The sequence below is a fragment of the Emys orbicularis genome, chromosome 6, assembly GCF_028017835.1.
Source record: "Emys orbicularis isolate rEmyOrb1 chromosome 6, rEmyOrb1.hap1, whole genome shotgun sequence".
NCBI lineage: Eukaryota > Metazoa > Chordata > Testudines > Emydidae > Emys > Emys orbicularis.
Genome location: NC_088688.1, coordinates 91,530,212 through 91,544,264, shown reverse-complemented (window position 1 = coordinate 91,544,264; position 14,053 = coordinate 91,530,212). Strand labels below are relative to the sequence as shown.

Here is a 14,053-nt window from a genome sequence, read left to right as displayed (position 1 = left end):
GAGCCTAGAGGGAGTGCCTTTGGTGGACCACCAGGGGATGGGGGGGAGGAGGATAAAGGTGCAATTGGCCTGAATTGTGACAAGCAGTACTCTAGAAGCACTGTTTCTCACTATTCTTCCAGTGAAATGGATCATCTGACATATCTGAACTTCAGAACAGGACTGCTATTAAGTTCAGACTTTGCAAGTGTATGCCCACTACCCCCTCTCTGCATTATCGATAGTGCCATATCAGCCTACTTATGTACATGAATGCTATCTAGATGATGCATACAGTCTGATGTATACACTTAAGATGGCTGGATCAAGTTCTTCTTCACCTGCTGGAACATCTGAACCTGTAGCTTTCACAACTATTGATGAGCACAAGCCAAATCCTGAGATCTGAAAATCTCTAGACACTGCAAAGTTTCAAATATGAAACTGAAGTTCATGGCTTCGGCCCATCTCTTATTAGAACAACTGCATAAACAAAAGGTGAAATCTTGCCATGACTTTTGAGTAACAATCTTTGTCTAAGATTCAAACTCTTGGGGGTTACAACAAAGACAGCATACTCATTTACCATTTGGAGGATCACCTAATGGATCCTAAAATGAGGCCTGGCTTAGTGTTTGGTTGTGCTATTTATCATCTTGTCTTTAATGTTACAATGGACCGCTACCGGATTTTTGACAAACACTGCGCTTCAAAAGGAAGTGGCTGAAAATTACGACATGCTAAGAACTAACTATTTCCTTCTGTGTTTTGAGATTGTGGCACTCCTTTCCTCTTAGGGAAAGGGGTCTAGTTTCAAGGTTCACACTTGAAGACCAACAAAAGCAAAGTGTTTCAAGAAGGCCCTACCAGAAGTGGCTGCTCCTCTAACAACCATTCTAATTGGGTGATTTAGTATAGGATAAAAATTATAAAAATCCTACCATGTTAGGCTCCTAACCACCCTGTTTTCCAGTTTCTCCCTTAGGCTATGCCTACACTACAATAAAAACACCCATGGCAGCTGACTCAGGCTCACAGGGCTCGGGCTGTGGGGCTATAAAATTGCAGTGTAGATGTTTGGGCTCAGGCTGGAGTCTGGGCTCTGGGATCCTTGCATGGATCAGGCCAAGTTGTCAGCTTCCACAAACACAGAACAGGATCTGGAGAAAAATTCTAAATCTTCTCTGGTTAAAGTTTAGGCCAGTAACGCTCACTGAGATATTAGAAGTGTTGTGGGCCCTTCATGCCCACAATATGTCTTTTAGATAGGTTGGGGAAGACCAGAGGAAAAGAGCTAGATTCACAGCTGGTGAAATTTTTCAGTGTCTCGGAGGAAGAATCCGTGCCAACTTCTGTAAAGTAAGCTGCTACGCACTCTTTGCTTAGCAAAACATAATGTTGACAACTTGTCTATCATCTAGTGTCCAACAGTCTGAGTTTTGTTATAATAGAAAAGACTGACAATTCAGAGCACTAGATGTCTTAGATTTCCTTAATCCTGTTAATCTGTTACAGACCTGAGTATAGATCAGAAAGTATATTGATGGGTGAAGATCTCTCCCAAGGGTGGATAGGGCTGCACACAACTGTGTGCGTTCTTCCTTGCCGAGCACTCCCACAGAGTAGTACTATGCAATTGCTCATTATCCCAAAAGACACAGTCACAACAATTGCCATGGGATTCTGTCTCACCTTCCCTCACCTAGAGGTTTAGTGCAGAGGTATGGACTGCAGTGTTTTCAGCTCTGCATCTCCATCTCACCCTACTCAGTCAGTGGTTTGAATACCTGACCCAGCCTCTGCGGAGACTGAAAAAATGGATGAGAGTGAGGTGGCTAAAGCTCAATCCAGATAAAAGTAAGGTTATTTTATTTGACGTATGCAATCTGGTCAAGCCAAGCCAGAGCGTTCTTATCAACCATGTTCAAGGCACGAAGACCTCCAGGAAGCTGAGTCATTGTGCAGTTCTCAACAATATGCGTCATGGTTTGTGGCTGCATACACTGACACAGTGGACACTCATTCAGGGCACACTATCGGGCCTCTACCTTTTAGGGAGGGAAAGGCAAACCAAGAGCTCCTGTTAGTGGTGGAGGAAAAGGAGTTTGGTTTAGTATTTGCAAAGCAGCACAAGGAAAAGGTAGAAAAACTGTACTCTGGAAACAAGTCATTATTCATCCAAACAAAGCAGCAGAAGCAATACCTATCTTCTAATAGGTGTGAAACTTTGGGACAAATGGGAATGGGGAGGTGAATCTGATGAATTAGCCATTTACAAGTATTTAAATCACTAAAAGCCCAACCCACGATTGAAGCTAGTGTTTGCAGTAGAATCATAGACCAGGCCTTTATTCTTTCAACCAGAACAAAGCAAGACCATATGTTTGCAATTCAGCTAACGCTACATGCAAGATGTTCACTGACAACAGTTAGCCTCTCTTTTACTCACTTGTTGAAGGAAAGTTGGGAGTTGTTGTCTCATTTGTTCCTGAAGCTGAGGATTTCCAGCAAATAAGGGATTATTCAGCATCATCTATGGGGCAAAAATTCAATTTTAGCTGCAAATACTAAATACAGTAAATAAAGCTGCTCCCTGCCCCCCCAATAGATGATTTAGTGCAACTTATATATTCAGTACATTTATAATTAACTGTTTTACATGACAATTAGGATCTTCTTTGAAAAACAAATACTTTAAATGACCATGTTGTCTTCCTTCACTTACTGTCCAAAACCGATTTCTAGTAGACATCCAGTCATATAACACTGGACAACAAGGTGGGGTGGGTTGTTTTTTTTTTAATCCAAATGGAAGTGCCAGATATTTGCATAAACATCCCCTTGAGATGAGAGACTGAAGAGGATGAACAGGATAAGACTTTCATACTACAGAGTTGAGACTGTTCCTCTATGCACACATTCAATGTGTCCAAAAAGCCAGTGAAGCTCCCCTGCTACGTTTTTTTTAAAAAGCATGAGACACTTTCCATTCCACTCCACATGGCACACATCCAACCTGTGCTGACTCTTTAGAAGCTGAACCCATAAGTGATATTCGGAAAAGACTATGCCACCATTCATAAAGCTGTAATAATATTTGCACTTATACAGCAAATGAAGCTGTACAGGAAGGCCACAGCTGAAGAATGAAGATACAAGTGTCACGATCACACTGATAACCTGAACAACTAACTCCTAAAATCAGTTTGGGGCTACATTTACCAGTGGCCCTGCCTACAAGTTTGAGACTAACTTTTCAAGTGGTTCCTATATGAGGTCACAAGTTTATGGTTTTTAAAATGTTTCACACTAAAGTACACAAAAAACTTTCAGCTCCAGTGGTTGTTCTATCCATCTAATACTTATTTAGTACTACCTGGCCCCTTTGGTTCACCTAAGGTTCTGAGCCAAGTGTTTTTGCGGTTTGCTCTGCAGTCTTGCCCAGAGCAATGTCAATGATCACTGTTTAGCTCTATCCTGCAGTTAGTCTCAGGAGGTTGACTGTCAAGATGTCTAATGAGGAACTGGAGAAGCATTTTAATAGGCTAGTAGGTGTTGGTGCTAGACAGCACATAAAATCATTACTTTGTTGTGACAATAGTTATTGCATGAATTTGCAATACCTCTCTTTTCATTCAGTACATACAATACATAGGTGCATTTACCTGTGCTGCAAGATCAGGGTTCTGGCTTAGTGACTGCATCATGCTTCTCATATAGGGTGCAGACAACATGTTCTGCATAAGCTGTGGATTTTCTGTTATCTGCTGCAACAAACTCTGCATTCCTGGAGTGTTGAACATACCAGCTTAAAAAGTAGAAATAGCTACTTTAGCAATTCATAAGCATGAAAATAGTGACAGACGCATTTTCATTTAATTATAATTAAATATGGTGATGAGTGCATAACACATTTCCATAATTTAACATGAGAGAGTAATTACTGTCTATAATGGACATCAGCTGCCACCCATCTCAAGAAGCTTCTCCACTTTTAACCCATAACCCAGAGGTGGGGAACCTATGGCCCGTGGGCCAGATTCAGCACCCTGCTTAATTTCATCTGGCCCGTGGCAAGTCTCGACACCGCAGGCCAGAAGCACCGAGCCTCTGTGCTGCCCCGCGGGGGACTCACTCAACTGCGGAGTGAAGCTGGAGTTGCCAGGCCATTAAAAGTCCAGTTGGTGGCGCAGCAGGGCTAAGGCAGGCTCCTTGCCTGCCCTGGCTCCGTGCAACTCCCGGAAGCAGCCGGCATGTCCCTGTGGCCCCCAGGTACAGGGGCAATCAGGGAAGCTCCGCCGGGAACTGCGGCCAATGGGAGCTGTTGGAGCGGTGCCTGTGGGCGTGGGCAGCATGCACCGCGCAAAGCCATCTGGTCACGCCTCCGCCTAGGGGCGGGACATGCCGGCTGCTTCCAGGAGCTGCACGGAACCAGGAAGCCTGCCTTAGCCCCGCTGTGCTGCCGACCAGGAGCTGCCTGCACCCCAAACCCTGTCGCAGGTCGGAACCCCCTCCTGCACCCTAACTCCCTCCCAGAGTCTGCACCCCCACCTGCATCCCAACCCCCGCCACCTCCCGCACTTTGAACCCCTCATTTCTGGCCCCAACCCAGAGCCTGCACCTCCAGCTGGAGCCCTCACCCCCCACATCCCAACCCCTTGCCGCACCCCGTCCTGGAGTCTGCATCCCACACCTCCTCCAGCACCCCAACCCTCTGGCCCAGCCCTGAGCCTGCTCCAAACCCCTTGGCCCCAGCACAGAGCCCCCTCCTGCACCCCAAACCCCTCATCCCCAGCCCAGAGCCAGCACCCCCAGCCAGGACCCACACCCCAACCCTCTGCCCCAGCCCAGTGAAAGTGAATGAGGGTGGGGGACTGGAGTGAGTGGGGGTGGGGCCTCAGGGAAGGGGTGTGGGTGTTTGGTTTTGTGCAATTAGAAAGCTGGCAACCCTAGGGGAAGCCCCGAGGCTCCGCGCCCTGCCGCAGGGCTGTGTGGGGTCCGCGATCGATTTTTTTTCTGTGGGTCAATGGCCCCTGATAGAAAAGAGGTTCCCCACCCCTATCATAATCAAATGGAAGAGATGCCCAGTGTTTAAATATTTTACAAGTAACTAGCACATAACTGCAACAAATAGCTCAAGAGCAAATTCCCTTTTTAGGGAAGGCAGGTTTCAAAATGAAAACTAGGTTCTAATAGGGGCAGAAAAAATGGTTACTCACCTTCTCGTAACTGTCGTTCTTCGAGATGTGTTGTTCACGTCCATTCCAATCAGGTGTGTGCGCACGCATGTGCACGGCAGCCGGAAGATTAAGAAGGAACTGGGGGGGGGGGGGTCCAGCAGGGCTCTATATTGAGCACCATGAAGGCACGACTCCAGGGGGCGTCCAGGCCGACCCCCACAGAGGCTGCTATGGAAAAATCTTCCAGCTATCGTGCATCTGCGCACACACACACCTGATAGGAACTGACATGAACAAGCAATCGAAGAAGAACAGGCTGTTAAACTAATAAGGGCACTTCTCAAAATTGTTCACTCTCCATAATTCTTTTAAACTACTCAGAAAACCTGATTATCCTATCACAAATGGTACCAAAACTTCTAGAAGTGTGCCCCGTCACACCCTTGCAGTCTTACAGAGGCCTCCTGCACACGGTTTTGGAGCTGTGTCTTCAAATGTTAATTTACATCTCTTCAGTTATTCATTCTAGCCATTCCTTCACCATCTGACCACGTGCTATCACTACAAAGTCAGATCCAGCATACCTCTTCCCAAACCTTGTACAGGAAGAATGTGGTGTGCTTTTTGGGTAACCTGAATAATTTACCAACATTAGTAAGCTTGGAAACAGCTCTGAAGAGAAGTCAACTTCCAAAGCTGTGCAAGAGCACTGCGAACTAGTTCTTCCTTAACCTGCAAAACTTCAGTTTGTAACCAACCGAGTTATATGAGTGTGGCGTTGACACTGAAACCAAGATATTCGACTTTCCATTTTGCACACTTATTCAAAAACTTTACCTAGTTTTTGAAGTTATTCTCTGGCAAAAAAAGGTTTATGCGCCAAATTTTTGGCAGACTTAAATTTTCACATCCAAGTTTAATACTCCTATCCAAAGACTTAGAAGTCATACTGAAAGATATGTACTAGTTACATCAGCATGAATTGAAACGAAGTTGAAACTTTCACAATTGAAAAAAAAACCAAGACTATCTTGGGTATCAAAACTCTATAGACATTTGAGTTATATTACTAAATCTTAATTTAGGGTAATTCCATTTTATCAAATAATCCCAGACTTTTGGGGTGGGGGTGGGGGTTTGCTTCTTGTCATATGTTCTGCCGTACTTCTGTGGTGGAACACAGCACTGGTTTAACACAAGTGGCTGCAACAGATCTTTCTGTACCTCTCCTTCTGCTCCTGTGCCTGTCCTGGTCTCCCTCCCCACGTTTATCCTCCTTAACATGCACCTCTCTACCCTAACCAATCTGTCCCAGAAGACTGCCCCAGCCTTCCTCCTCTCTGCACAAGAGCAAGTCAGGCTGTTTCCCCCTCCATGCTACCTGAGAACCAGCAGGAGGATCACTGAGAGCACAAGTCTCCCTGCTCTCCTCTGGTGCATGGAGCCACACACAATGGCCCTTGGCCTACGGCACAGAGTAATTACCGGCAATGTCAGCCCCTGCAACCTGGGGATGCTGCATGTTTAGTAGCTCTGTGGGGTGGGGCATGCTAAGTGAAGAGGAAATCTTCAGTGAATATTGCTGCCGGCCACTAACAGATTTATGAGCACTAGTTAAGTGCAAATTATTTGCAAAGACTTGTAATTTGGAAAATTTTTGCTACGTTTTCACAGGAATCACAAAAAACCCATCCCTTATAATAGGGTGATTGCTTTATCTCTGCTCCAAGGCACAGAAATACTAGGGCTTCAAGGAAGAGAATAAAATATTTTATTTTTAACATGAGTTAACCATGTTTTCCCTGGCTCGTTCTCAGAAATGGAGAATAATTTTTTGCTGAAAAACTTTTAAAAATTCAGTGTTAGATTGAAAACGTCTATGCTGGTGTCGGACTAAACTGTTAATATGGCAAAGTTATAGGCAACTGAAAACAAGGTTTTATAATGTGAAATGTTCAACAACCTTCATTATAAGCATTGATACCAGCACCACCGATAATATAATTTTATCTAAACAAGTACTCTCTTATTTTCCCTTATTACAATGTATCTTTTGCCTTTATATTGCAGCAAATCCTATTTTCCTCCAAATCTATACCACAGTATTTGATATGTTGATTCTGACCTCCACTCTGCCGGAGATGGTCAACCTGCATCGACTACTTATTACATTTTCAAACAAGCACCTTTGTGCTCTCTTCCATGGTGGCTTTCGCACGAGAGGTGATCCCCATAAACATCCACTAAACTATCTCATTGTCCTTAAACATTGTCTTGTTTGCTGTGTTGCCTACAGAAAACTTGGTATCAATAAGTAGAGCTGGGCTGCTGAGACTAATGTGCATCATGCTGATCACTGTTTTCTTGTTTCCATAGGCTCTTCCTGTCTATTATGTCCACCCTTTGTTTCTTGACAGATTTAGACTGTAAGCTCTTTGAAGCACAGACAATATTTTTTGTTATGTGTTTGTGCAGTGCCTAGCACAATAAAGCTGTGGGTCCATGACTGGGGCTCCTACATACCATGATAATACAAACAAACTGACTGAAGTTGGGGCATTACTATTACAATTTCTAACATTGGTTTATTTAACACATTCACATTTCATTCCTCTGTTTACATGGTAAAATTTCAGATCTCACATGAACTCTATATGTCCTTTCAGGTAAGTGGGAAAGATTGAGAGGCTGTATCAAACAATATCTCATGCAATACCTACCTTACTGGACTTTTGCACTCTGTCTAGTGCGCAGAATGTTTTTAATTTGTCTAGCAAGTCTCTACTTTTACTGTTATTTTAGCAGATTTGTGGCTCCTCTTAGTATTCTTGAGATAAGTTTACTTTGCATGTTTGTTTTCCTACATAGGACTTTGATACTAGTAAAGAGAGCTATGCAAGTAAATATTAGTAACACTAAATCAAGTCATTTAAACACAACTTTTTCCAACACAAGAATGTCTGTCATTTCAGCAATTTCTTGCATAGGTGCAAGTAAATACAATTCTATCATAATGAACATACCTCCTACTCCGGGTCCCAAATTAGGCATGGTTGAGCCTTGTCCTGTACTGGTGGTGGTGCTATTTCCAACACTACTACTGCCCCCACTTTCGCCACTGCTGCTGCTACTGGTTGTGGAATTCTGAGAACTGGACTGAGGAGCCCAAGGATTTGGTAAAGGGTCTCTATTTTCTGTACGAGACGGCTGATTTTCCCCACCTGAAGATGCATTGCTTACTAAGGAAGCAAATGGGTTACCTCCAAACTACAAAGGAGGAAAAACAAGGAATACCATAGATTAAAACCATCAATTTTATCTCTGCTAGAAATGACAGGTTTTGAGACGTATGCAAAATTACAAACTTGAAGCCTACTGATACCGAGAGCAGTCTTTAATTATATTCACCATCCTAAAACCAGTTTCATGGTAGAATAAATCAGCTGTTTTGAGATGCTAATCTTAAAAAGGGACATAAAAAAAAAAAAAAAATCACATCTCTGAAAATGTTGTACCTTACTATAGCAGCAAAACACCCAGGATTTCAGGCTGAAAGTAGTTACGGAAAAATCTATTTTCTATTTTGTTAACTTGGTGCATTTGTCAACACTTTTCTTACAGTGAAACTGACTATATATCTCCAGTATATTCAGTTTCTCTCTTGTTGAAAAGACTTAAGAAAAGCAGCAAAAAAGACTTCCGAAACTGTTCATAAGGAATCTAAGATAGAATTTCCTGAATCTATTTAAAGAGTACTTAAAAAACTTTTAGGAATTTAAGTCAATTTCAGAAAATTCAAGTTAAGAGTGTTCCTTTATGAAACAGCACATGCCATAATCACTGACTTTCAGACAGTGTCACAAAACTAAGAAATAAAAACTTTATTCTTTCAAGGTTGAGAGTTTGGGATTTCTGCAGCCCTACTTCTACAAGTGGAAACAGAAAGTTCAGTGAGACTTCTAGCACCAAATTACATTTTCTTGAATGCTTGTTTAAACAGTCCATAATTTCCTTCACTTCTGAGAAAATGATTTAATATTAGGTTGTATGTACCCATTTCTCACCTGCTCTTGGGCTGCATTCAACATTGGCTCCTGAATATCTGTGTACATGCGTCGCAAGGCATTGTATCCACCTGGGATACTCTCAAGGTTGCTCAAGGCTCGGTCTTGGTTTCTCATCATTTCCTGCATCATTGCAGGGTTTCTCGCAAGTTCTAGTGTCTAAGTAAGTGGAACATTTAATCTGTATTAGTAAAAAATACATTCTAAAGTGAAAATAATCTGAAGCAGTGTCTCAATTATAACAGCTATTTATAGATTATCCAACCTGCTGCAGTTTAGTTTGAACTGCTGTTAGAGCTAGAGCAAGAATTTTTCTTGTTGGAATCATTAGAAAGTTAAGTCAACTGAATTTTCATTAGCCATTTTGTCAAAATTGTAAAATGTTGAAAGTTTAGTTATATAGCATTGATACATTCATACTGTTTATATGGTACTGGACAGGAGAGAGGAAGGAAGACACAGAAAGTTATGTCCAAATTCATTTCTATTCAAACAGAATTAGTGAATTTACTATTGTTTCAACTCAGAAATAAGAGTATGCTGCTTCCAAATAGGAACCATTAGAAATAAATACCTGGTTTCTCAAATCCACAGTATCCATTAGTTTGTGTCTTAAAAGCCTCTACAGTGTAGACGTATACCAGCAGCTTTCAACTGCATTTAAAATCTGACTGAAGTACTAAAAGTTAGATTAAAGCAGTGTTGGTTTTTTTGGCAAGTACATTATTGGCTGTATAGCAACTCTCCTTTCTCAATGAAAATAGGAGATCTGAAGTGCACACAAGTTCTGTCCTAGTTTAACTTCAGAAAATTAAGTTATGTAATCCTGAAATACTCTCCAGGGAATGTTATAGATTATTTAACATTAAAGACAACACACTGAACTATTTCAGACATTAGTGACTAGAAAAAAAAATCAACAGTATTTGCCTAGAGTAGCATTCTATGAGTTTTCCTTTATGATCCTAAATTTCTCAGCAATACTTCAAACACTCAAGTCAGCATATTTAATTTTATTAAAGAATTTTAAAGTTTATTAATTTACAGAGAACTTTCAACATACTTGTCTCATTATATCTGGATTATTAAGCATGTGACTGATCTCTGGATTTCGCTGTATCAATTGCTGCATTTGAGGATTGGCCATAATTAACTGCCTCATCAGGTCAGGATTTGAAAGCATGCTCTGAACAAAGGGATTTTCCATTATCTGAACCATCATTTCCGGGTTGGACATGAGCTGTCGCTGCATCTGACTTTGTAACTCTGAAAAGTTAGATGTATTCAGGCCCAGGCTACTCAGACCTGCAAGTCCTCCAAGGCCACCTTAAGAGGGGAGGGGGGGAAAAAAAGAGAAAAAAAAATTTGAACTTTCTGCTTTTAGTACATTTCTAAATCAATTTAATCCAGACAACTTTTCTTAAATACAAAATACTTTAATGTATCACCCAAATTTTCCAGACAATGCGAAACAGTGGGAATTCCATCCTTCCTAGACACTAAAGAGTCCTTTCTCCAATGTCTATTGTTTTAATAATGAATACATTTAGCTGACAACCAATACTTTGGATAATACATACATGTCATTACCACTCTAGTAATGTTGATGTCTGTGTCCCCAAGATTTCAAAAATTTCTCCCTTTTAAATCATGCAATATATACATACATGTCTCAAGAGTATATTTGCAGAAGGAGTCACTTAAAATTTAACTGAGAGTAAGTAAAAGATAGCATTACAACACACTATATTTTCCTTTTATTGTGATAAAACAGAACTCTTCCCAGTTCCTAATGCATCAGGTACTAAAAATAAGGTAAAATAGTTTTCTACAATCTTCACGCTGCCTAAATTGCATAACTTCAAACTGACCCCCAAATTGTGGCAACCAAAATCACTTGTGAAATTTGAGCCACTTTAAACCCATAACAGCAAATGCTTACTAAGTTTAACTTTTTTATTCTATTCATTTTTCAGAAAATGAAACGAGATAGAGGGCCTGAATCACCAGTGCTAAGTCTGGTGCGGGTAGCAGGAGAAAAACCACTTTTCAACTGCAGAACAGGAGCCTGTCTGTTCTTGGGAAATGTATGCTCTGGAAGAGAAGGTAAGATAGAGCTATTAGGCCCAGTGATTCGATTTGGTCAGAGAAGTAGGTGGGTAGGTAGCTTGTAGGTGGGGTAGCAGTTTTGTCACTGTTGTTCACAATCTGGTTGACACAAGGGTCCCAATTTCTGCAGTGCCCTCACTCCTTGGACCAATCCAGATACACTGTAGAGCATGCACAGATCACAGGTAGCTCTATAATTTTCACATTACCAGTAATGCTGGAATGAAACACCAGCTGCCCCTTGCTATTTGTTCATGTGCCATATATGAAGCAGCAGCATACGTGGAATACTCCTATGCAAGATTTTCCACAGAGGACGATTTCAAGGAAATAAGATTCCTACGATAGAATGCAGAAATTAAACCCTTTCCTCTAAATGTCTGGCACATGGGCTGTAACAACTAAGGGAAGGGCAGTGTTCTTAACCCACAAAGTTAGCAGACAAAGAATCGTACCCAAACCGAAAGGGCTGCTGTTTGTTGAGGCTGGTGTGGAGGTACTACTATTGCTTGATGTCGATGTGGTAGAAGTATTCCCTGTGGTGTTCGTTTGCTGTACTGGATGATCTTGTGATCTGAAAAATAAAGTTAAAACTATAAACCACTTTATTGAGGCAATTTAAAAGATTTCCGGAACGATCCAGACAATTTAGCATGAAATAACCAGAATATAAATTACGACTATTCTCATACAGTGTGTCAATACCGTTATTTAAATATGGACACCAAGTAATCTGGCTTTTTTTTTTTTTTTTTTTTTTTAAACATGCTTTGGGTATTTCTATTTTCTGCCCAACTGGATATTAAACTCATATCCCCCACCCAGACAAAAACCAGAATCTCAAGATTCTCCAGGACAATCTCTAAAAGGAAAGATTTAAACTCAAATAGGGTTAAAAAGATGATTGTGTATGTTTTATCATTCCAAATTGATGTTTTCACTGAGATCCCAAACCCCACCCCTCACTGCGCTGGAACCATGAGTAGGATTTCAGCCAGTCACTGAAGCAATGAACACAGTACCACAGCCATTATTTCTGATAAGTTTCAGCTGTTTTCTGAGCAATAGCAGGTACCAATCCATTTCCCTTCCCATTGTTATCCTGCCCAAACATTGGAAGTAAATTGAGAGAGACAAAACCATCCAGACATCCAAATTATCTGACAGTGCAAAGTAAAACTCTGTCCTACCTAACCATTTCTAGCTGGAGCACTGTGGCAATTCCAATCTGGTGAATGCCAATTGTGGATACAACTGTAAACAGTCTACAGACCAATACAAACAAAATAGAGTCATTTCGGGTTCCAAGTGTTGTAACATGTACTGCACACTACTGTCTATTCAAAGTTAGAACTCTTCAGAAAATGGGAGCACAATTATGTAAACCTGGCTAAGTTTATGACCAAGTCTGTTCCCAAACTTAGTCATGGCAGATTTCTCATTTTCAGTGTCAGGATAGCAGTCCTGCACTTGATGGATCAGCTCAGCTTTGGACAGGTCAATCTGTCCTTTGCTGAAATTATCTGGACCAGTCCCAAAAATGTGAACACACTGACTCACAGGAAATTAGACAGGCGATAGCCTCACTTCTAACAGTACAAACCCCATCTCCAGAACATCGGTATGAAGTTGTTCCTGAAGAAACCAAGTTGGTACAGGGAGGGACTCAACATTTGGACATACACGCATTTCAAAGCCCATTCCTAATTGCAGATTTGTCCCTGGACTGTCACCAGGCCTGTGAAACCCAGAGGTTGGTTATCAGGGCTGGCTCCAGGCACCAGCTGAGCAAGCAGGTGCTTGGGGCAGCCAAGGGGAAGGGGCGGCACGTCGGGCTCTTCGGCAGCAATTCGGCGGAGGGTCCCTCGGTCCCTCTTGGAGGGAAGGACCTGCCGCCAAAGAAGAAAGCAGCGCGCTGGAGCTGCCGCGGATCGCAATCGCGGCTTTTTTTTTTTCTCTCCCCTCCGCCGTTTGGGGTGGCAAAAACCCTGGAGCCGGCCCTGTTGGTTATTATCCTACAGTCCCTGCAATGCTTGCTCTCAACTGGGATTCTGGGGTCTGCTGAGGTTGTCTTGTGCCATGTATACCACAATTTCATCCATAAAATCCAGCTTTCATGTCAGCTCAGATCATGCTATTTTCTGGCTGACAAATCCTAGCCACCAGAATGGTGATATCTTGGATCCTATCATGGCATAGGAATGCTTGCAGTTGAACTGTGTTTTGCAGGGCTTTTATGTACTCCATGTACTGGCTAAGGACAAGTTAAGATTTTAATAGCTTAAGCATAAACCAGAGCAATGCGAACATACTGGTGGTGAGTATGAAGACATCCTCCAAAGCAGGATCCTTGATCAGCCATTCATCCAAATAGAGCAACATGTACTCCCAAACTTTGCAAGCAGGCATTTAGTGAGAAGAATACAGCACTGATGTCAGGCCAGAGAAAACTGCTATTCCTACAATCTGAGATACTCAACGTGCTATGGAAGAACCACTCATCCATGAGATCCAGAGCATAGTCAGTTGCCTTCTCCTAGAAGCATGATGGTTCACAAGGTGACTACAATAAATTCTTCCTTGACTAATTATGATTCTGTTCTGAGATCCGGCATAGGCCTTTTGTCTCTGACTCATAAAATACCTGGAATTCACACTTTTTCACAAGCCAAAAGAGATTGGTTCTTCCGTAGCATATCTTCCTGATAAAACAGTGCCCGA

The 14,053-nt window shown here is 42.0% G+C and overlaps 1 protein-coding gene across 1 annotated transcript in view; it reads right to left on the bottom strand.

Annotated features, from left to right (window-relative positions):
- UBQLN1 (ubiquilin 1) overlaps positions 1 to 14,053 on the bottom strand; it is a 39,084-nt gene that overhangs the window by 5,315 nt on the left and 19,716 nt on the right. The window contains exons 3-8 of the mRNA XM_065406002.1: positions 11,788 to 11,906; positions 10,287 to 10,549; positions 9,224 to 9,382; positions 8,183 to 8,426; positions 3,645 to 3,787; positions 2,429 to 2,512 (exon numbers count right to left, since the gene is read on the bottom strand). Coding sequence (XP_065262074.1) covers positions 2,429 to 2,512; positions 3,645 to 3,787; positions 8,183 to 8,426; positions 9,224 to 9,382; positions 10,287 to 10,549; positions 11,788 to 11,906 — 1,012 coding nt within the window. The remainder of the gene's footprint in view (positions 1 to 2,428; positions 2,513 to 3,644; positions 3,788 to 8,182; positions 8,427 to 9,223; positions 9,383 to 10,286; positions 10,550 to 11,787; positions 11,907 to 14,053) is intronic.